A 23,782-nucleotide genomic window follows, 5' to 3' on the forward strand; every position below is an offset into this window, starting at 1 on the left:
GCTGCTATCAGCTGAGGCATTCCTCATAGAGTCTATCAGATCCATGCATCACAGGAAACTCCTTCCTCTTTATATCCAACTCTACAGCTGCAACGATGTTCATGGACAATTTCTTTTCCAGCCACAAACACAATCTCATTACAGTGGGGCTGTGTGATGGGAGATGGGATGGAGAGAGTGTCAGCCACATCCCATGGATCCAGAAAGCCCCATTCCTAGCTAGGACTGCTCTTTGGTTTCTGTCTCCTCTTTGTGATACTGAATTGCGGAACCCTCCTAGAATCTCTCTCCCTTTACTTCATGGTTGCTACCGACAGCCCAAGAATAAAACATTTGTCAGATAAGCAATGTCTAACTTCTCTGAAGCCTCACCTCTTTTTTTTACTTCTTCCCTTTGCTTGGCATTACCTATTCCACTCTGGAAATGGTACTTTCTGTTAGCATTTTAAAAAATATATATTCCTCCACTTTTCTCACTTTCTTAAGTCTTTCACTCAAGCGATGCAGCCAACTGGTTTTGCCAGCCTATTTCTGAACAGTTTGGAGGCTCAAGGCTCTTTTGCTTTTTTTTTTAAACATTTCTGGACTGTGCTCATCAGTAACTACTACTCAGTCGCCCTTCCTTCGTAGCCCAGATTTCCCTTCTTGTAGATTATAGTTTGATTAGAAGCAATATTGCCTTCAGCAAGTAACAACCAACTTGGGGAGAACAAACAAACAACTACTGTTGTAATGTCTCCTTGAAGGCAGAGCTGGGAACCTGGTATGCTTGGACCCGGAAGAACGCACCTGCCTGGACTCAAGTTGCAACTCCAGTGGCTTAGTCAGTGAGACTGTGTGTCACCAGAGGTAAGGAGCGATGAGCAGATTAAGAGCTGGCCAGTTAGGGTTTGTGCTTGCTGCTGTTGGCTGTGCCAGGACCTTGTCTAATTTCCATTCGCAGAGAACGCAGTTTATTTGCAGAGAATGTAGCTTCCTTACATCACTTGCATTCCACACAAAGAAGCTCAGCACACAGTAAACAGGCAACCTGGAAAATGTGAGGTAAGTGCCTGGCAAGCCTATCTGCCTGTCTTTGGTTAACCAGGTACAAACTTTGAGAAGAAAAGCCAGGAGGTGGCCAACTTAATCTGGACAGGGCCACTTTTTTATGAATCAAAGTCTAATCAGACCCAGCAGAACCAAAGGCTACAGCAAAGACTAAATTTGGCTCTGCCCTTCACACAACACACTTGAACCAGTCGCCCTGAGCAGATACTGTGGGTGTGCAGGCTCTCCTTGAGGACTTCCAGTGAGGGGAGGGACAGGAAAGAAGAGGGTTGCTTTTTTAAAAAAATACTTTTTATTAAAGAGTTTTACAATACCAAAAGATAATACAAACTGAAATCAGAAAAAAAAAAGAATAGAAGTAAAACAAGTATGCATTTGGTAACATCTACAGTCTGAACTGAGAAATCATCATTTTGGCCGTTGACCTAGTTGCTTTGCAGAACCTTTTTGCTCCTCCCTAAGGGCTGCGGAACTGGCCACGGGGAAATGCATGCATTCACTCATAGGAGTCAAGGAATCTGTCTCTCCAGAAAAAAGAGGACAGGGCCAGATCTAAATGGACCTTGGTTCTCCCCACCCCCTCCCACCCCACCCCCTTCATTATCAGTATCATCCTGATGGAAGCCACCAGAGTCTGGACAGATGTTACCAAGTGTCTCTTGGAATAATTAGGTCCCATATTTTGGATAACAAGCAGACTTCCATCTCTCTCCCTCATATTCTTTGGGAATATATAATCAGAACAAGATAAAATGTGTTAAACTGTGCATGCATCTTTTATTTTTTTCCTATTGGTGTCAGGCCAGAAATGGAAGGATGGGATGTTTTTGCTGCACATCTGTCCAGTTTCACCACCAATGCCTATCTCGTGGAAGACAAAAAGAGCTGTGGAGCTCTTGTGCCCTGTTCAGGAGACAAGTTGGGATACTCAATTAGTCACAGATGTTTAATTTAATTACAGAATAATGAATTTCAATTTACCCTGAGGGGAAATTGGCTTTCTTTGCCAAAGGGGTGTTTAGTGAGCATTCAAATTCACGACCTAGACCTTGGATTAACCAGCTGCCATTAAGAATGCATGAGGTGCTTTAAGGGCTGCGTTTATCCTTTATGCTCCTCTTAATCGCTTGCAATGTTTTAAAGACCATCAAATGGTAAACTACTATAGCTCAAAATTTTAGGCTTACTTGGTTGTTAAGGGGACATTTTCCCCATCTCAATACTAGATTTCTGTAGCATGTAAGCAAATTCTATGTACGTGAGGTTAGGGAGGAGCCTTTTAAACAGGCTCAGGATGTGCTCCAGCAGTGACAAAAAGACAAACGAGAATAAAGCACCCTAAGGACAGTGCAAGACCTGCCATGGATTATTATGTACCGGGGCCTGCAGTCTCATTCTTAAATAAAAGGGCTCTCAGCATGTTCATTGTGTAACTTGATTCAGAAAGATGTGCTAACTCTTGTCTTTTAACATTTGGGGAAAGCCACTGAGGCCAGCAGGTGGCTTAGGATGAAGCCACTATATGGAGTGGAGTCCACTGTACGATGGATGCCTTACTATTGAGGATTATCATGTCTGAACAACAACGTATACGTATATTGATTATAAAGAGTGCTGAAACCTATAACGGTTCAATAACAAGCTATTGCTTGCAGCTCCTTGGGAACAAAATTCAGCTTGAAAAATAAACACTTGGGTGATCGTTAGACTTACGCCATTTCCACTCCACTGGTTTAAGGCATCACCCATGCCTGATGTCAGCAGAACACCATTACTGGCTAAATGTGAGTTAACTGACTTCATCCTGGGTCTGCAGTGGCTAGGTGCTTGTTCTCATCTCTCTCTCACACACACACCCTGCTCAGAAGGTGAGGTTGTTAGGCAAGAAAAGGGGTTGGCCACACTTGGATATGGCCATATCTCTGGCAGCATCCAGGAGCTGTTCAGCTGACCAAGTTGGTTTGGGAAGCGGCTGTGAAACAGCACACTTTACAAACCTTGCTGCTTTGGTAGGGTTCTAGACATTTAAGCATGAAATAGCACAAAAAGTGATGGGAGAAAACCAGCTGAATTCTAGGCTGTGGTTATAATGGTGGCCGTTCATCGATCTTGGCAATCTTTTCTGGACTATGGTGTAATGATGCTCTGGGCAGGATGGTGCTATATTTGGCATCAATGGTTGAGAATAAAACCCAAAGTTCTTTTGTATCAAATCCATCTTTCAGAGTAAGTCAGCCTGATCCAACTGAGAACAAGAGGGTTCTCTCCTCATTTCCAAAGCTTCATGGCCCAAAGAGAGGCAGAAAGGCCCATAAGGTGAGCCTGATTTTTTTCTCCATTTGGGCTACAGTGGTGGCCTGATGTTCTGTCTGGACTGTGTTTACACAGTTCCTGATTAGTGGATTCTAATTTATTTTTTTATGGACAGAGTTTATAAAGGCTACCCGCTCAGAATTGGTAATCACCACTCCCTTTCCTAACAGAATGGGCTCAGTTACCAGGAAGCAAGGTTCCCCTCCTGGACTGGTTACAACACAAAACAAAACACAGTTTTGTCACTGATGCAAGAATGGAGAATCTTTCAAAGAGAGAGAGGGGTGCCAGTCTCCTGTTCCGCAGCCCATCAGAAACACTCCTTTGGGCCCAAAAGACGCATGGAGGTGGGGGGGCGGGAAGAGGAGATGGCCAGGGTTCCCTGCCCTTGAAGAACTGTTGGTGGCCCATCCTTGCAGGTCAAACCCTTCAGCAGGCACTTCCGGGCCCCTGGCCCTTGCATGCCAGCCACCCAGCCTGAGCAGCTTCCACAGCCACCGCTGGCAGGAGGCAGAAAAGGCAAACTCGCGCCAGGTGGCCCTACTCTGTGGAAGTTTCTCTTGCTTGGCTTTTAATTGCAGCTTTGATATTTAAAATAACAAAAGTTTTGCTAGGTTTAAGGCTTCTTCCCCTTTCCTGCTTTTAATAGCCTTCAGGTTGAAATGCAATTTCTAAGTATTTAATAAACAAAATAAACATTAATCATATCATAGTAATGCTGTTATAAGAATGTGCTAAGCCCGGCTGAAAACACCAAAGGGAAGAAGACAGGTGAAAGTGTGCTGAGGAACATTTCGGTGCGCACAGCGAGGTTCAGGAGAGTGGGCTGCATCTGTGTGGGCACAATCTGTTCCCACTGCAGAGTCTTCCTCCGAAGAACAGGGGAGGCGGCAGCTGGGCCAGACCAGGCCCTGCCCTTATATAAAATCTGGGTCACCGAGGGCCCCTCGCATCCTGTCCCTCTCTTGCTGTCCGTTCTCTGAAGGGCTGTGGGGTAGGCAGCTCACTTCGCGGGAGGGCAGATGGTCCCCACCCAGGAAACTGTAGTTCTTCACAGCAAAGTTGACTCTCTTCAGTTGGTTTGTCTGTTTGTTTAATCTATTTTTAGGGCTGCCCGTCTCACTAATGTGACTAGGCAGCTAATAAAATGTTTAAAAATTAAAACAACACCAACAAAAGATAAAAACCTACATTGACTGCTGAGGATGAACTCAACAATTGACAAAAACCTCTCGCCTCCAGGCCCTGGAGCACATCCAGGCCTTCAGCGGTTTGCAAAAAGGTCAGCAGGGTTGGGGCCAATCTGACCTCTGTGTTCCAGAGTTCTTGCAATGGCAGTGTATCTTTTACTAACTGGAGGAGGAGACATGGAAAGCACCGATGGGCAGAGTAAGCTGAGATGAAAAAGGAGGGTTCCCCAAGGCAGCACCAACCAAGAATCCCAGAGAAATTTCTGTGTCTGCAACAATTCTTTGTCCACTCTTCTAACACACCTTGCAGGAATATACCTTGGACAGCCAAGGATGTGGCTTCTTTACATCTGTGGAATAACAATATGAATTATGTTTTTGATATTCTTATTTGAAAGGTACAAACCTGCTCTCTGAGAGAAATAAAATGGTTGAGCACTAGAATTGAACCACAGATAAATGTTGAGAGCCAGGTTTATCAATTCAAATATTGTTTCAAATGAAGAGAGTTCGCTTCTCCCCTTATTTTGTAGTGAGAATCTCTTCTACGGATCTGAGCATAGAAACAGGGCTGGCAGTGCGGAGCGAGTTCACCACTGGGCACTGCCAAGGGACTGGAAGTTTACAATACAGCATCATTCAGAAAAACAGTGGCCCTCCCCTCCTGCGCTGGGTTACAAGGGACCAACAAGCTTTTTTCCCAAAGTTGATAGGCTGATGGCCAGTGTCCACAAAAGGCCTGAACCAACATTAAGCAGGGTCTTTCTCCTTCTCTCAGGGTGGACAATGAGCTTATTTCCAACCCATAACCTTCGGTGCTATGAGAGGACTTACCAGGCCTCCTATTCTTCATGCTCGCATGTCCACTGACGCCTGACCATGGATCAATACCGAGCCGTTCTCAGAGAAGTACAATGTTGGCATGGCAACTCAGCCACCCATTTTCAGTGGGAAGCAACGAGCAGGTGGCCGCCCCTGGAGGGGCTTCCGACCAACCCGAGACTAGTTGCAGAACATCACACTTTCTGCAAAGGCAGAGCATGGGGGAGGGAGGGAGGGAGGGAAATGCTCCCTGGTACAGAGTGGCCTTTGCCACACGTTCTCTCTCTTAAAATTTCAAGCCCCGCTTCAGCGGAGGCCGGATGAACAGGCTCAGTGGCGGGGTAGAACTGAGACACCCCGTGCCATCTCCAGAAGAGAGAGATTTTTGCCCCTGTGAGGCAACACTGTGGGAGAGCTTCTTTACGCTCCACCGTTGCCCATTTTTAATCATAACCTGGTATGGGCAAACATGAAGCAGGACTGTGTGCTCATTTAGCAAAACAGCATCCTGGATCTTTGGGAAATCGCAAAGGACAAGTGTGGCGCCAGAGGACCGGAGAAGGGGGAATGTTCAGGGAGGGGGAAAAGAAGGGCCCAAACAACTACATGCTGGTCAGCCAGACAGTGATACGCAGCAAAAGCCTGGAGCAAGTAACTAAGCGGTCAGTTTGTGAGAATCTACAGTAGAAAGAGTGCTTTGCCTGGCAAAAGCCAGCTGTGGTTTATCAAGAATAAATAATGATCTCCTTTTCTGATAGAGTGGCCAGTTTAGTTTGCCACAAGAATGTGGTGGACTTGGTGTAATTTGACTTCAGCGAAGCATTTGACAAAGCGTCCCAGGAGGTTCCAGGACAGATGATGGCAAAACGGGGGCTGGAATATGCTACCATCAAACAGACAGAGCTGTCTGAATGTCAGGGTCCTGCGAGAGTCCATCAATGGTCCTGCATCAGATTGGAAGGAAGGGCTGCAAGGTTCCCTTCTAGACCCTGGACCGCTGAAAAGATTTATAAAGGACTTGGATAAGAAGTTAGGAAATAGGAAATAAAAAGTCTGCAGGCAACACAAGACCGGGCCATAGCAAACATCTTACAGGCAGGTTTTTCCAAATTTTTCAGATCGCAGAACCTGTTAGATATAAAAAAAAATGCCTGCAACCCCAGATTAAAAGGCAAAGCTCTAGTGACAGACAATTGACTTGCCTTTGAATGGATTTTTTTCCTGCCTTTGTCTCTTATGAAATCCCACTGAGTTCTCACAGAACCCCTGGCTCCCACGGAACAGAGTTTGAAAATCGCTGCTGGAACTTTGGGCAAAAACGAACTTCAGCGGGAACAAATGCAAGATTGTATGCTTGTCCTGTGTTAGCCATTATAAAAGCAGGAGGTCAGACATAGATCAAAATTCTTTGTGGTAGCTATAAATCTCACCACAATGCAGGAATGCATGAGCTCGGGAAAATAAGCAAGCTTACTTCAGGAGCCAAGGTTCCCTACAGACAAATCCAAGATCCAGGAATCAGAGCCGAGTGTAGCCTTGTGCCGTCGGAGGTCAGAGGGCATCGGGAGCAGCAGCAGGAGCAGCAGCAGGTGCCCCCTCCCCACCCCTACCCCAAGGTGGACAGTTGTTTGCCAGCAGAAGTCTGACTCCCAAGCTCTTCTTTATACCACTGACTTGGGCATACCTATTTTCCTGAGTCGTGCCTCTTTCTCCTGAACACCTCTGTTCTGCTCACTCGATCTTCCTGCCTGTGCGAGGGCTGAGGATCTTTTCCTGTTCAGGCTCTCGGCTTGCTGCTGTATTTCTGCAGCAAGTGGCTGATTATCAGGGTGCTCTGGACCTGCAGATTCATCCTGTCAGGATCTGCTTTCTGAGCCTCCTCTGCAGGTATCTGAGAGCTGCTGGCTCCTGAGCTGCAAGGCCAGAAGCAAGCCCTGCTTCTCCAATTCAGAATCTGATTCATTGGACAGGAGGAAAAATTAAGGGCATTATAGGATCGTGGGGACCATACTGGCAGGATACACACGTAAAGGAACTGAATATTTTGGTGGATTGAATACCGAGCCTGAGCCAGTATGTGTGCTGCAGCTGCAAAAAAAGCAAATGCAATCTTAGGTTGCTTCAAAAGAAGAAGAATATTAAGATCAAGAGATATCATTCTTCTCTGTTCTGCACTGGTCAGACCCCATGGAGAATACTGCATCCTGTTCTGCGTGCTACATTTTAGGAACAACATTGACAACTGAAGCACATCCATAGAAGAGCAGCTGAGATGGTAAGGGGCCTGGAACGAAAATCTTAGGAGGAACAGTTGAAGGCATTGGGTATGTTTAGCCTGGAAAAGAGAAAACTGCAGGGAGACATAATAGATGTCTTCAAGTATCGGAAGGCCTCCTATATAGAAAATGGAACAGAATTGTTCAGAGTTGTTCTGGAAGATGAGACAAGAAAGAATGAATTTATATTACAAAGAGGATGGTTTTGGTTGGAAAAAAATTGTAATGGTAAGAACCATTCAGCCATGGAACCAACTTCCTCAGAAGGGGGTAGACACTGCTTGGCTGGAGGTATTTAAACAGAGGCTGGGTGGCCACTGGTCTGGCCACTCTATACTTTGACCTTCTGAAGAGGTGATCTGACACTAATGCTGCTGCTGAAACTGGTTGTATGTACCTACTGACACGATTGCGCCATTGCTCTCATGACTGCATAGTTCAGGACCTCACCTGGACTCCCCGGTTCCTCCAAGACCCACTGCTCTGCAGAACCTTCCCTGTCTTCAACATCTGGTGGGGTTAGGCAGCTCTCACACTTGTTCATGCCCGTGGTACCTGGGAAGAGTCACAAGAGCGTACAGTCTTTCTATAGCAAGCCCACCCTCCTAAATCCTTGAGATTAAAATAAATGCGAATGTACACCAAAATGAAAGGAGAAGCAGCCTCCCACGTGTTATTTCCACTTGCTGGAGTTCAGTGCCCTTCCACAACGTGAAAGCAGTTAGAAATCTTCACACACACCCCAGTTTGGGTCCCTCCTGCATCCCATTTGTTTGCATGGAAGCAGGTGGTACCTCCAAGAGACCCTCCTACTCCTGAACCCCACAGAGAAAAGCCCCATCACTTCTGCCCGGAGATATGATACGGAGAGCTTCATCTCCAGCCCACCTCCCTGCAGGGCCAAAGGCTTCTCCCAAGCACCTGTCTTGCCCCGCCCGGTTTCTTTAAGGACAGAGCAGCAGCTGCTGGGACCCCAAGACCCAACTGGGGGGCTTAGACGAAGCAGTCCAGTGGTCTCGAGCAACTTCCAAAGTTGGGGGGGAGGCTGCTGCAGAATAGCCTGGCTCCACTGGACCCACTGCTAATTTCTGCAGGGCACTGTGGAAGGGCGAACTCGTCCCCAGAGCGAGTGGGCCCTTCTCTCCCTCTCCTGGGATCCAGAGTCCTGGGGCTGCCTGCAAGGAGGGTTAGAACAGCCCCACGGCTCCTTAAGCAGGGAGTCTGTTGCCTAAGAGGCAGCGTGGGCGTGGGGTGTGTGTGTGAGAAGGAAGGTGGCCGGCCGAGGGAGGCCCTCAGCAGCAGCCGCCGCCGCTGCCTTGTCTTCCTTCAGGCAGACAGCACAGCGAGAGAAAAGGCCATTCTTGGAGCTGAGGGGAGGGGAGGGGCGGAAAAGAGCCCCGGGGGCAGAGCCCCCCACACCAGCCCCAGAGAGAGAGCATGGAGAGAAAAGCCCACTCACAAGTCAGTAGAGGGGCGAAAAGGTTTTCGGATGCAAATGGACTGAGATTGGCTGCAAGAGCTGAAGACCTGGGGGGAAAAGGAAAGATTTAAAAAGCTAGGAAGCAGCTAAGAAAACAGTGCTACAAACACAGGAATAGGAACACAGAGATAGAAATGTATAGATTAAATCAGAATAAAAATAGATGTAATAGGACTTATAGTAATAGGAAAGCAGTAGAATAAGATAGGTAGGAAAATAGAAACAAGCATAGAATTAGCACTAAGTTTAAAAGGAAGGAATAGGAGTTTAATTTCCCACAGTAAAAGAGTTTTTTGTGTGGGAAAAACAAATGCAGTCTTTGTGTCTGAGTTCGGTACCATATTAGGAAAAGCCCTAACAGGCGCCTTCTTGGAAATGACAAACGAGAACATCTTGCGTTGGAGCCGCTGCTCCGAGATGCAGCTAAGGGTTAAGCTGGACTACTTCTGAGCAGCTTCTTCAACCCCAGTGCTTCAAAACCACTACTAAGGTCTGGGCTTAGGGTGTCCTTTTGTCTTTTTTGCGGAGCAGCAGGATCCCACTTGTGTGTCTGTGGAAACAGTTGTTCCCTTCCTGATGCGCAGTAAGTCTGAGCCAAGGCTCTTCTCCACAGTCGTCAGCCGGTTAAAAAGAACGCTGGGTCAGAAACGCCGAGCTGAAAGAGAACAGCAGAGCTCTGGACGCAGCCGCTTCAACGCCCAAGGACCGGGCTGGGCAGCAAACGGCCGTGGCTCCGGCTTTCAGGCTGCCTCCAGGGAACAGCATCACTCTTGCCATGGGGCTCGGGGCCTGCCAACCGCTGAGTTACAGTCTCTCTTCAGAAGGAGCAGAAATGCAAACTAGAACAGGGCTTAACTAATACAGCTACTGTGTCTCACGCAGAGCGTGAAAAGAAAAGAAAGGCAGGTGCAAGTTCCTCCCAAACGTCCAAGACCGCAAGAGACATTGCTAGGCGGTGGCTGGCCTGGGTGGGGTCTCAGGCATTTGCAAGCTGTTCTACCGGCATGGGTCGGAAGGTCTGCTCCACAAGGCCCAGCTTCATCCTTGAAATCTTCTTCAGCAGAGCAACACTGGCTGTACGGCCCCCGCCTCTTCAGTGATGATGGGCCAGGCAAGATCTTGGCTAGGCGGCTCCGTTTTTTTGCATCCCAGTTTGCTCCGTGCAATCCACCAGTCTGACTACTTATGCCAACCATTTGAGTACGGGCCGCTGCCTTGGTAGTTACAGAACAGATTATGAAATTAGGGTGCGGTATGCAGCATGCCCAGCCTATTTAGAGGAGAACTGCGATTCTGACTGCATTATACATAGGGCCATAGAGTTCGAAGGGACCTAAGAGGTCATCAAGTCCAACCCCTTGCCCACTGCAGGATTCACTACATCATCCCTGATAAATGGTGATCCAGCCCCTGTTGCAAAACCTCCAGCGAAGGGGAAGAAACCACTCCACGTGGTAACTCCTTCCACTGATTGGTGGCTCTTCCTGTCAAGAAGTTCTTCCTAATGTCCAATCTGCATCTACAAATTTCATCCCACACAAAGCTTTAGCAAGAAACAGAAACTGCCGAAACATTCAATATGTTTCTAAAAGCTTGGTGCAGTTCTGCAGCACTGGCCAGTCACGTTCTCAAACAGTGTTTGACCGGTAGCTCAAGGGGGCCTGTTCTCTGGAGCACTGCTTGCCAAAGGAGGCCCTGGACGCTGCAGAGCAGATGTGGGTGGAGGTCAGGTGAGCAATGACAAATGTTGAGAACAGATGGAGGAAGTAATTCTGAAAGACCCTGAAAATAGGACTCCAAAGGGAATTCCATTCCAAATGGCAACAGGAAATCTCTCTCTCAAGGACTACAGTGAAAAACACTAATGGGGCTGCAGATTTATTTCTATAACTGAGAGAAATGAGGGTTTTCCTTTTATTTTTCTAAGTGCTTTCCAAAACTGGGTGGCACCCATCCTAAAGTTTGTCTTACCATTTTAAAATCTTCATAACAAATTGCTATTTTTTTCATATGCCCTTTTCTTATTATACACATTTAAATGTGTTTTTATAAGCAATTTTCACACATATAATGAGTTTGTCCATATTATTTTCACATATAAGATTTTAAACTTTATTTTCCTTAAATAGTCCGGTGTCCATCTAGACACCGGAACAGTTTTTTCCCTCGTGCCATTGCTCTGCTAAACACTACATGATAAGATATGTGCTGGACAGTGGCTTCTCCTTTTGAAAATGAACAGGCGTTGGTCCATGGCGGTAGCGTTATTCTGCTGTGTAGCGTTACTGCTTATCATCATTCCTTCTTTCTGCTGTCTTCCAAACGCACTGTGGCTCTTGCTGTTTGTTTTTTCACCGAAGATAAATTCCTTGTATATATTTTATACTTGGCCATTAAAGTAGTCTGTATTCTGTATTAATATGTGGCTTTCTATGCAGTTTCAGTTAGAGAAATGCTAACATGATGCCTATTTTTTCCCACATCTGGGAAGAGGAAGATTCACGTCCAATCCAGAGAAATTAAATGCCTGTGCTGCTGGCTGTCTTCCAAGGCTCATGAGACTAAGTCCATCTCCTTAAAAGGGAACCAGCTTCCACTGGATTCTGCAAACAGGCAGTTCTGGAACCTGAGAGCAAACTCACTGCCTGTCCTGGGCACCTTCCACCGCCGGTGAACATGAACAGGAAAAGCAGGGCTAATGGACAGAGCTCTCCTTTAAGGTCCAAGACGTGAACAGCTGGTGAAAAAACGAGGATTAAGGCTGTCCGTATCATAGCGTACATCTGCTATCTTAAACTATGCAAAACATCTGGGGATACCTTCTGACAGATTTTACGTTCCTCATCTAGTGAAGCAGAAGTTATGTGGGAAGAAGGATCTACCGAGTTAGTAAAGGACACTTTACTTCTATCAGGGCCAAGTACCAACAGCACTGCATATGGATCAGTAAGACTACAGTATATATCTTCCACATTATGGATGCCTTGAAGGAAGAAGAAGGAAGGAAAGTTTAGGCCCAGAGAGCCAATGGATATGGCTGAGCACATCTCTTTCTCTTTCTCTTTCCTGACTGCGGATTTTAGACATTCTGGTACCAATATTCTGGAATGATATTCTGGCAACAAGAGGACATCTGCCTGGACCCATGAACTGGAGGTCATCATGATTTTAGCCACATGCCAAGTTTCTTCTTGAATTGGACCATGTGTATTCCCAGTGCCCTTCTCTTCTTTCTGTAAAAGGCAGCATAATCTTTAGTTCTACTATCATTTGTCTGGGAAAAAGGGAAAAGATTATCATGTTTTCTACCCAAAGGATTCTCAGAGAGGACTCCAAGGGCGTCCCCAGTGAACTAAGGCACAGGCATGAATACTTCTGTCTTTTCACTGGGTCCCAGAATAACAAATCTGTCCATTTCTTCTACAATCATACGCCCCTGAAATATGCTATTGGTATCCTTTAAAACAGGAGCTAGAGAATGAATAAATTGAAATGTGCTATAAGTCCATATTATGTGATGAAACACAGATCCTATAACTTGCCTTGTGATTGTGATGGTGTTTAAACTGTATATTTTTCTAGCTGCACAAAACATCATGAGTTAATCTTTTGGAGCTTCCTTTTTCCGTGTTCACAAATCTTTTGAGAGATGTTTTCAAAGCCACATGAGAAGATGGAACTCAGGAGGCACCAGGCCTCGGTTTCCACTCCCAGTCCATCAAGTCAACTAGAAAGCAGCACAGAAGGGCTCAGGAAGCTATTTTGCATAAGAAACCAGACTGCTGACCTCTCGATCTGAGCCTGGAGGGTCGCAGGGAGCCCTTTTCAGCAGAAGCTAATGCAGACACACGATTGCCCTCCCAATGAGAGCCTGGATAAAGCAATTGCCAGCCCGCAGTGCAGAAAGCTGACCCACCTCCCCAGCCACCCAGGGGAAGCAGAAGATTTCTGGGAAGAGAGAAAACAGGAGGCTCAGATACCTTCTCAGATCCTTTCTTAGAAGGTGGAATTAGGGGACAGACAGCATTTCATCCGGGGGAAGAGTAGCCAGCGCTGCCACTTTCATCACTCCCTCTCCATTGCAGGAGACCACCCCTCAGAACAACCTGGGCTAGAAGCTGGCCTGTTTCCCGCCTTTCCGCCTCCAAAGAAGGGACTAGTAAGTGCGGCAGCAGATACGATGTGAGTGGACGTCCTCCTCCCCATTGCCCTCAATTTGGCGTTCCCCAGCAGGACTTGGGAGAGTCGCCGTAAGAGTAGCCCCACATTGAGGTAGCCCCACGTGGCTGTGTCCTTGAGGGTTACGGCTGGACCAGGTGATCCTTGCAATGCCTTCCGGCTGCACGGCTCTAGGGTTCCTCACGCCAGGGGAGCAGGGAAGAGAAACGGTCGGTGGCCTCTTCCTTTGGAGGCCCTTGGAGGCCGCTGCACTGCAGAGATACTATGGCTCGCGTGGGACGTTCACACAAATAACTGCCGGTGTGGCCTGACAGCCATTAGCTAACTTGCCAGGCGCTGCTGCTGCGCCTATGGGGGTGCTTAACTATTTCACATCCACAGCACACATTTTACATGGAGTAAAAGAACATTTTTAAAGCATTAGATTCCACACACAGGCATCCAAAATATATGGTTTCCATATGGGGCTTGAACAATGATCTGTTGGAATCTATCTTTCTAACGTTTTGGATAGGGCTGCTATGGCGCCTGTACAATTGGATTTTGTGTAAAATGCACAGCAAATCTGATTTCTGTTGCATTAAGGGGTTCTCTGCTAAAATATATGAAGCAAAGAGTAAAATAAGCTGCAATTCTACAGAGTCTTCCAATGCGTTTCCTTCAATACTTCACCACTAATGCTAGAGCTACACTTGTAAATGAGCCTTAACAAAGCGAGAGTAGCCAACAGCAACCACAGGTGTCGGAGGAGAAAGCATTAAATTGAGTTGTCTCTCTTTACAGGGAAGAGCTGTAATCTGAAGCAAGACTCTAATGGCCACAGGCTGACGTGCAATCCGTGGCCAGGAGGACCTGCTGCCCGCCTGAGGAAGACTCGGGGGCTGGCTGAATCGCTCTGGCAGGTCAGCCCTTCCTTCCCTTGGACAGGAGGGAATTCCCCGTGACAAGAAGACAAGCCGGCGCCAATGCCAGGTTCGTGTTTAAGCCCTGCTGTTGGGAGATGAGCCCCAGACCCACAGAGGCTCAGCACCACATCTAAGGCCTGAGCGCCTTCCGGGGTCATGGCTGAGAGTGAGCACGTGGCCAACGGCAGCAGCCTGGCACAGTTATTGGTGTGACTTGGAGACGGTTCGGGAGGGGGCACCGTTCACCAAATGCAGGAGGCAGGTAAATACGGGTGTAGTAAATGTGGATTTCACCACACTTCTGCCTCCATAATTTAATAGGCCTCAGCTTGCCCCGCACCCCCACCAAAAGCCACACTTACCCAGAAAAGGGGGGTTCCTGGCCCCCTCTGACTGCCCCCTGGAATTTGTCTGCCTGCAGTTGCCAGCGAAGGTCTTCTGCTGTATGCTCTGCTGGACTTCAGCCAGCAAAGCCGCCTGGGTGGCCTCCATCACCTGGCACAGACCGAGGGAGAGAATTAGATTTGTGCTGGGACTGGGTGGACAGCCTTCCTTCTTCGGGCCTCCTTGCCCACTCCTTCCCCAGAAGGTATGAGCATTCTTAGGTGGTTCAGGGCGGGAGCAAAGAGACCCAAGCTGGGGTAGCCCCTCCTGGCAGTGATGCTCCAGATCCAGGCTGGTGGAAGGAAAGCGTTGGGGGACAAATACTCCAGAGCATCCCAGGCACTCAGAAAGTTAGCACATCAGGGAAAGGGCTAGGCCCCTATTTTCTTCTACATGCAGGGAATGTTTATCCTGAATTGTCCAAAAGCTTTTCCTACAATAAATAGCCTTTACATGTACAGTGGTACCTCGGGATACGAACGCCTCTACTAACGAACATTTCGGGTTACGACCAGCTTCGGCAGGAAAATTTTACCTCGGGTTATGAACTTGCCTCTACTTACGAACCGGATCCGCGGCCATTTTCCCTGCTGTCACGCAGTCGCGGCTTCCTGTGGGCGAGGTCGCGGTAGCAAGGAGATGTTCGGTGAGGCTCGTGGTGTGTTTTGCGGTGTTTTGTGAAGGTTTTTGGTGTGCGTGTTAGCATGGCTCCAAAGAAAATGCAGAGCAGGCTTGGCGGGAGTCAGGCTCTGAAGAGGAAATTGCCTCGGGTTGCGACCAAATTCGGAGGGCGGAACGGATTAACCAGATTTACATTGAACCCTATGGGAAACTTTACCTCGACTTGAGACCAACTCGAGTTGCAACCAGAGTCACGGAACGGATTAAGTTCGTATCCCGAGGTACCACTGTACAATGAAAAAGTCTCGACACCCAGGTCAGCCAGCAATGCATTGCACAGACCCTCGGTACATCTGTTCCTGCTCAGAAGCGGAGTCAGCCAGATCGTGCTTCTGCAGATGAAGGGCTCTAGGGGAAGAGGCCAGAAGGCTGTGGCCTCTTCTGTTTAGCCTCCCTTCTAGCTGCTGCCCTCTGTTTGAAAGGCTGAAGACTCAGCCAGAGGGGTCATCTGGGGCACACTTGGCAATCTTGTATGCTACCTGTTCAGGCATGGCCAGAGGCTCCTACACCAAGCACCAAGCAATTTAGCTGAGTGCCAAGCTGCCAGTTTCAGGAAGGTGGTTGCCAAATTCTGCACAACACGCCGAAGGGAATGGCCCAAAGCACGGCAAGGAGGGAAGGGCGGTGGGTGTCACTCTCTCAGGGTTAACTCCCACTCGGTTGACTCAGGGAGACTCGGGTCACTGCAAAAGTGCCTCCCCCAGTTGAAACCTGGGGGGATTTTAAGCACTCTGAATAGTACTCATTTCTTACCTCTATGGATTGGTCTCTCCAGCAAGTAATTAGCTTGACAAATGAACGATTATCTGACTCACAGACAGGAAACCTAAATGTGTCTGAAGCAGAAGAAACATTCATTGTCAGCTAGGAACTAGTTCTTACAGAACAATATAAAATTCTCTACAAAGGAACCCTTTCCTTGATGGTTGGGTCAAGGTTGATGGTGAAATGAAGAAAGGTGTCAGAAGGGCCTTCGCACGATGGCACAAGGATACAGACCATAATCTACCACACTGGTCCAGTGTGGGTTGGCAGATGTTTGTCAATTTCCTAGTCTAGGGCTGAGAGGGGGGACCGGCCGAAGTCACTCAGCTGGCTTTCATGCCAAAGCAGGGCTAGAAGCTGGATCTCCCCACTCCTAATCGAGCCCCTCACTCACTACATCCCATTAGCTTTCCCGTGCACACGCATAGACAGGCACATATGCTCCTTTCCCCTTCTGCCTTCTCTTTTAGCTTTTTTTGTTCAGTTTGGTGTCATCTCTGCTAGTTGTTTCTTTCTGTGCTGTTGGCCTATGACTGTAGAGCAAATAAATAAAATAAATTATATTTATGCTTGCTTTTGCTCCTGAAATGTTTTTGGTCAATTATAAAAGCAAATGTATTTTATAAACTCTTGCATACCTTTAAATTAAGGCAAGCTTCGATGGCTGGTGTGGGTCTTCCGGGCTGTGTGGCCGTGTTCTTGAAGTTTTGTTTCCTAACGTTTCGCCAGCACCTGTGACCGGCATCTTCAGAGTGCAGGAGCACAGACAGGAGCAGTTCTCTCTGTGCCCAGGGTGATGTGACCCTTCTGTGGGTATTTATAAAGATCTGGGGGGGGGAAAGGGGGTATGGGGGTGTGTGTGGGGGGTTGAGTTACTGAGTGGCTGCTTGTTTTGGTGTCAGCATCTGTGTGTATCTTCCTGGGGATTAGGCAGGGTTTTTCTTCTATTGAATTGTTAACGAGGGGCTGCTGGGGGTGATTAGCAAGTTCATTGTGTGAACTGTTCACATGTCCTGGTGGTTGAGCTGAGTTCGTTGACCTTTTGCAGGCTGTATTTTTCAGGATTGGTAGCCAGGTTTTGTTGATTTTTAGACTCTCCTCTTTTTTATTGAAACTGTGCTGGTGTTTGTGAATCTCAATGGCTTCCCGGTATAGCCTGGTATAGTGGCTGTTGGTGTTGTCCAGTATCTCTGTGTTTTCAAATAGGATTTTGTGTCCAGTGTGCTTGAGAGCATGTTCAGCTACTGCAGATTTTTCTGGTTGCTGTAGTCTGCAGTGCCTTTCGTGTTCTTTTATCCTGGTATGGATGCTCTGTTTTGTGGTCCCGATGTATACTTGCCCGCAACTGCATGGTATGCGGTATACTCCTTTTGTCTTTTGCTGATTTTAGCACTTCTTGTACTTTCTGGTGGGTCTGAAGATTGTTTGGAAATTGTGTTTTTCCATCAGTTTTCCCATGCGGTCTGTGACCCCTCTGATATAGGGCAGAAATACTTTGTTGGTGGGTGGCTGTTTTTCTTCTTCAGTCGCATGTTGCTTTCTTGGTTTGATGGCTCTTTTTATTTCATTTTTGGAGTAGCCATTCGCTTGTAGGACCCAATTAAGGTGGGTGGTGGTTGGAGTTTTTGTGTAGGTACCGGTCTGCGTGGGTGGGTTTTCTGTAGACTTTGTGTCCTAATTTGAGGTCTGGTTTGCGTCTGACCAACGTGTCTAGAAATGGAAGTTGGCCGTCCACTTCTTTTTCCATGGTGAATTGTATATTGGGGTGGACGCTGTTTAGGTGGTTCAGGAACTTCTCTAGGTCTTCTTCATCCTGACTCCAAATTGCAAAGGTGTCATCCACAAATCGGAACCAGACTGTTGGGGTAGCAGGTGCGGTTTTTAAAGCCCGTTTTTCAAAATGTTCCATGTAGAAATTTGCTACGACTGGGCTCAGGGGGCTTCCCATGGCGACACCGTCCATCTGTTCGTAGTACTCATTATCCCATAGGAAGTAACTGGTTGTTAGGCAGTGCTGAAATAAGGCTGTTATGTCTTCTGGGAAGATCTGTTTGATGAGTGCCAGGGTGTCCCTCACTGGTACCTTGGTGAACAGGGAGACCACGTCAAAGCTGACCAGTTTGTCCGTGGGGTTGAGTTTCAGGGTGCTGATTTTGTCGATGAAATGTCCTGAGTCTCTGATGTGGGCTGGAGTCTGTCCAACGTGGGTCTGTAGAAGGGTAGCCAGATGTTTGGATAATTCATATGTCGGGGAGCCAATGGCGCTTACAATGGGTCTGAGTGGGATCGAGTCTTTGTGGATTTTGGGGAGTCCGTATAGTCTGGGTGTAAGGGCTTCTGTCTTGCATATGCGTTGAAGTACGTTGGGGTGAAGGGAGGAGCTCCTCGTCAGGGTGTTGGTTTGTTTCATGATTTTGCTGGTTGGATCCCGTTTTAGTTTTCTGTATGTGGTGGGGTCTAGTAGTTCTCTAACTTTGTCTTTGTATTCATCTGTTTTCATAATTACTGTGGCGTTGCCCTTGTCAGCCAGCAGGATGATGATGTCGAGGTCCGAATTGAGGGTTTCTAGGGCATTTCTCTCTTTCCTCGTTATGTTGCTGGTGGGAGGCTTTGCTCTCCGTAGGATCCTTGCTATCTCCCACACAGACCGGTACCTACACAAAAACTCCAACCACCACCCACGTCAGAAAAGAGGCATTATCAAAACCCTCATGGATCGTGCCAATTGGATCTGCGAAACCCAATTCCTAAACTCTGAACTTAACCACCTTAATTGGGTCCTACAAGCGAATGGCTACTCCAAAAATGAAATAAAAAGAGCCATCAAACCAAGAAAGCAACATGCGACTGAAGAAGAAAAACAGCCACCCATCAACAAAGTATTTCTGCCCTATATCAAAGGGGTCACAGACCGCATGGGAAAACTGATGGAAAAACACAATTTCCAAACAATCTTCAGACCCACCAGAAAAGTATAAGAAGTGCTAAAATCAGCAAAAGACAAAAGGGATCCCCTCACCACCGCAGGAGTATACCGGATACCATGCAGCTGCGGGCAAGTATACATCGGGACCACAAAACGCAGCATCCATACTAGGATAAAAGAACACGAAAGGCACTGCAGACTACAGCAACCAGAAAAATCTGCAGTAGCTGAACATGCTCTCAAGCACACTGGACACAAAATCCTATTTGAAAACACAGAGATACTGGACAACACCAACAGCCACTATACCAGGCTATACCGGGAAGCCATTGAGATTCACAAACACCAGCACGGTTTCAATAAAAAAGAGGAGAGCCTAAAAATCAACAAAACCTGGCTACCAATCCTGAAAAATACAGCCTGCAAAAGGTCAACGAACTCAGCTCAACCACCAGGACATGTGAACAGTTCACACAATGAACTTGCTAATCACCCCCAGCAGCCCCTCGTTAACAATTCAATAGAAGAAAAAACCCTGCCTAATCCCCAGGAAGATACACACAGATGCTGACACCAAAACAAGCAGCCACTCAGTAACTCAACCCCCCCACACACACACCCATCCCCCCTTCCCCCCCCTTCCCAGATCTCTATAAATACCCACAGAAGGGTCACATCACCCTGGGCACAGAGAGAACTGCTCCTGTCTGTGCTCCTGCACTCTGAAGATGCCGGTCACAGGTGCTGGCGAAACGTTAGGAAACAAAACTTCAAGAACACGGCCACAGAGATATTTAAATGCTCTATTACTATTTTTTCAGCACCAAAAAAGGACTTCTATTTGCCTTGGCAGTTGAAAAAATTGTATTTTCTTAACATGCCTGTATTTGTGGTCATCTGTTGCCTTTATTGTGAAGGATATTGTGGGATTTGTATTTTGTTTAAATAATATTCAGCTCTATTGTACCCTGCGCTGAAATCCATTAAATGAAGGAGACACAGAAATAGCTTGCTCCTCAGCAGGGCTTCTGGGATATCTGGTGCCTCTGAGCATTTTAGGGCTTGGAAGGCTTGAGACAGCCTGTGGTTCTCTTCCCAACTGAATCTTCCTCCACTTATCACAACATACACCTAGGAAACCAATATGGATTATGTCTGCAAGGTCCTGATACTCACACTGAGAAGACGCTGGGTTAAAATCAGCCAACTCCAGAGATGCTACGGGTCTCCATTTGTTGCGCACTGACTCGAGTTTTACAGGGCTGAAAGGCAAAGAGATCACTTGTCTCTCAAGGACCCTCACCCAGACTAGCAAAGGTGCCAACAGTCACTTTGGGACTGCAGATGAACAATTTTTATTTGTTTGTTTAATTCCATTTATATAGCTGGGTAGCTGACAAGTTACGTAGGTACAAGGAAGAGGAGGAGGAGGAAAATATCTTCCTCAGTCTGTATCTTTCAGACAAACAAAGCTGAAATTTGGTAATGTACTAATGCTTTTCGGTAGCTAATGTCTGATCCCAGGAGGAAAATCTCCATTCTCAAGTGGGCTCCTGCAACGTTCCAAAGTATGTTGACAATCTGTTTTGTTCCGTGGTAGCCATGGGGGAACAAACCTGGTGAACTAAATGCTATGATAATGTTGATGAAGAAGTCAGTGCCGTCAAAACAAGTAGCTGATTGTGTTCTTGCAAGGGGGGGGGGGGGCAGTCAGAGGAAGCAGCACATGCTTGGCCAGATCTTCATTCATGAAAGAGGAGTGAGGGGCACCCAATGCAAGGAGACCCTGGAGGGTGCCTTCTCCCAGGAAGCAGGCAAGCCACCATGATGCTCAGGCCTTTCAGAGGAGCTGACTGGGAAGAAGGCAACCCCAAAGATGTTCTTTTAGACTACCCTGTGAATGGCATACAATGGGCAACACCTGTTCATCCATCCATTTCTTCCAACTACAGCAATCAATTTTTATTTCAGGAAAAGCTAGACAACCTTACCTGGCCTTTTCTGAAGACCTGTTGATTATCCTTTGAACTAAAGACATCCTGCTCAACAAATGAGCCAGAGTTAGCCTTTGCTCTGCAGAAGCAGCAGCGTTTCTGCATCCATTCTTCTTGCCTGCTTGCTCTTGGGTTACACTATAGTATTTACGATATAAATGCAGCACTTTGCCAGAAAATAGGTTGACCACCTCCTGCTGCTTTTCCACCCTTTCAGGATTAGCACTGCTCCATCTTGGTAACATCAGAGTGAGATAACTGTCTTTCGACAGTAGTCCAAAGGAGACTGGAGAGAAAAGTCTCAAAATACCTAAATGCTGAACACAAAGACCGTCCAACTCTCTGTTCACACCCCAAGGGAAAAAGCAGGACAGAAGGAGTTGGGCCGCCTCCGTGGCGGCCGTCACGCTGGTTTTTCCCGAGGGCTGCCCTTTAGGCTTCTTGGAGCTCTTTGCTTTCTTGTGCCTTCGGATGCCGCCCCTTTGTTCCAGAGCTCCGACCGCACGCCTCTCCCCGAAGTCTTGTTCTTCACTGGCCACTCTGGCTTGCCCATCCACTGGAGAGAGCGACCCGGAAGTTCTGTTTCTCTTTAACATCAACGTCTTCTTCTCTGTCGCACTTCTGGCTCTCTTTAACGCATCAAAGGTGTTGAATGAATTGGAGGACTTCAGCCCATTGACCTGAGAGGAACAGAGCAATTCCACCAGCTTTTCCAAATCAAAAAGAAACACGTTGACATTTATGCTCTCCCATGTTGTCTTCAGTGGCCAAATAGCAAAAGGCCCCTGAGCCCAGCAGAGAGTAGTTAACTGAAAGATAAACATTTTAATGATTTAGTTAATATTACCATAGTCAATGCAATAATTATAATTTAATAGTATAATAAAATATTTATATTCATTTATATCCACTTCAGGTGGATATTACATAACAATAAATGTAACCAATAAATATGCCAATATTTCAGTTTTGAAAAGAAGAGTAAAATAAGCCAGTATTGAAAATAGCAGAACACCAAACTGAAAGGCGGGAGGAATAAAGAGCATGTCAGTATGGTAAAGGAGTGCTGAACAGCAACAACCGTGTGACACAAACACGCTTCCGGCTCGCAGTGAAAGAGCCATAAAGGAAGAGCCTGATGTGCCGTATCCGGCCAGGGAGACTTCTAGGGTCGCTCCACCTGCAGCGGAGGGGCTGCGGGTCATCCACCACAAGCACAGGCCGTCCAGTCCTTCCAGGGCCTCCGCGCACTCTCCAGTCTTCCTGGGGATCCAGGGGAGACAGCAAGACAACCCCACCTGGCTGGCAGGTGTGCTGAGCTGACGCCTCCTGCTCTGAGACGGGAGGCCCCCCTGGCCCCAGCGCTCCCCTTCGATAACAGGCTCCGCTTTCCCCCTTTGACCCCAACAATTCTGGACTGTGCGGTGCCAGCCTACGCAAGGCAAAAATCAGCACTCCAAAGCTAGCCATTGTTAACCTGTAAACAGACCGAACAAGCGAACAAAGGGAGAGAAAGAACAGGAGCAGAAGACACAAACGGAGCAAACAGCCTGAGTTATAAGATGCTCAGAGTCGCCCGTTAGAGTGAAGGCCCCAGATCTGTCACGACACCCCAGTCCGTTCCCCAGAACCCCTGGTCGCTTTTTCTTTTTCGTTTCTCCTCCCCTCCCCCCCAACCTTTTTTATTCCAGGTTTCCCATTGACTGCGATTCTTATGCCCAACTGACTCAAGGCAACTTACAAACAACTTCATAAAACCAGCTCAAATATAAAGCACATATAGTTATATAAGGAAAACCGTGGCAGATTGGATTGCGCCAGGAAGGCAACGGAACCCAAGCCTGGGGAGAACAAGCAGGTAGGCCTCCCTGTCTTTAATATATCCAAGGTTTTAAAAACAGGCTATGTTCCAAAAACTCCTCTAGTGTACTACATGTCCAGTTGTGGCTAATGTAGAGTATCCTTCCTGGATAACCGTGGCAGCAGAGATGGTGAGCATGGTCTCACCTCTTGCCATATCGCCCTAGGAGAACAAGCACATGTCCAGTGCAATGCATCACAGGCCAGAAGTAAAACAAAGCTATTGATGTAGATGCTAGAAGCCCCAACGTGCTGATACCTCTCTCTGTCTAATATTCAGACTTTTTAGGAGAAAAACTCAGGCAGATAGGCTGGAAATAAGGAAAACTGAGGACTGACACTACCCAGTGAGCCTCTGTTGTGATGGAAAAGTAATAAAATAAGGCTGCGAACAATTACTTCTCCCCGCTTCCCCCTGCCTCTCCTTCTGCCCCACCTCCCCCTTGCCTCTCCTGCTGCAAACTCTTTCCCCCCATTTCCCTCTGCCCCCCCCCCACACATGCAAAACAGGACCAGTCCCAGGCTGTTGCAAGGAGAGGGCCATCACCTGCCTGCTTAAGGATTTGTCCAGGGGGCAGTTTCAATGAGGAGTTAGAACCCCCCCCAGGAATTCCATTCGTATTCTCACATACACACACACACAGAGGTGCCTGCTTTCCTTAACCTTCCATTCTCCTTGACCATGGATTCCTTGACTCGGCTGCCTTGTTACAAAAGCACACTTTCTGTTTCACAATAAAAAAAAATTGTCCCCTGTTTAACACCTATCCAAAACTTGTCTGCGAATCAGATCCCAAGGATTTCCCACCTCTGAACCCCAAAGTGTATAAAAATCAATGGCTTTCTGTTGTTCAGGGTCCCCCTTTCTTGGAAAGCAGGCACCCAAGGATCATCGCAATAAACATGGTTCTTCTCAATGGGTGCGCCTTTCTTCAGCAACGATTGATGGATTGATTG

At 47.3% G+C, this 23,782-nt stretch overlaps 1 protein-coding gene across 1 annotated transcript in view; it reads right to left on the bottom strand.

Moving 5' to 3' along the window:
• Nucleotides 1-1,651: 1,651 nt before the first annotated feature.
• WDR72 (WD repeat domain 72) overlaps nucleotides 1,652-23,782 on the bottom strand; it is a 48,942-nt gene continuing 26,811 nt past the window's right edge. Inside the window, exons 19-24 of the mRNA XM_088148193.1 lie at nucleotides 20,963-21,774; nucleotides 20,148-20,233; nucleotides 16,034-16,116; nucleotides 14,578-14,710; nucleotides 8,102-8,206; nucleotides 1,652-4,903 (exon numbers count right to left, since the gene is read on the bottom strand). Of these exons, the coding sequence (XP_088004319.1) occupies nucleotides 4,848-4,903; nucleotides 8,102-8,206; nucleotides 14,578-14,710; nucleotides 16,034-16,116; nucleotides 20,148-20,233; nucleotides 20,963-21,774 (1,275 nt within the window). The 3' untranslated portion in view covers nucleotides 1,652-4,847. The remainder of the gene's footprint in view (nucleotides 4,904-8,101; nucleotides 8,207-14,577; nucleotides 14,711-16,033; nucleotides 16,117-20,147; nucleotides 20,234-20,962; nucleotides 21,775-23,782) is intronic.

The sequence above is a fragment of the Python bivittatus genome, unplaced genomic scaffold, assembly GCF_059951505.1.
Source record: "Python bivittatus isolate LINGU-HERP-01145 unplaced genomic scaffold, Pbiv_v1 ctg000530_np1212, whole genome shotgun sequence".
NCBI classification, from domain to species: domain Eukaryota; kingdom Metazoa; phylum Chordata; class Lepidosauria; order Squamata; family Pythonidae; genus Python; species Python bivittatus.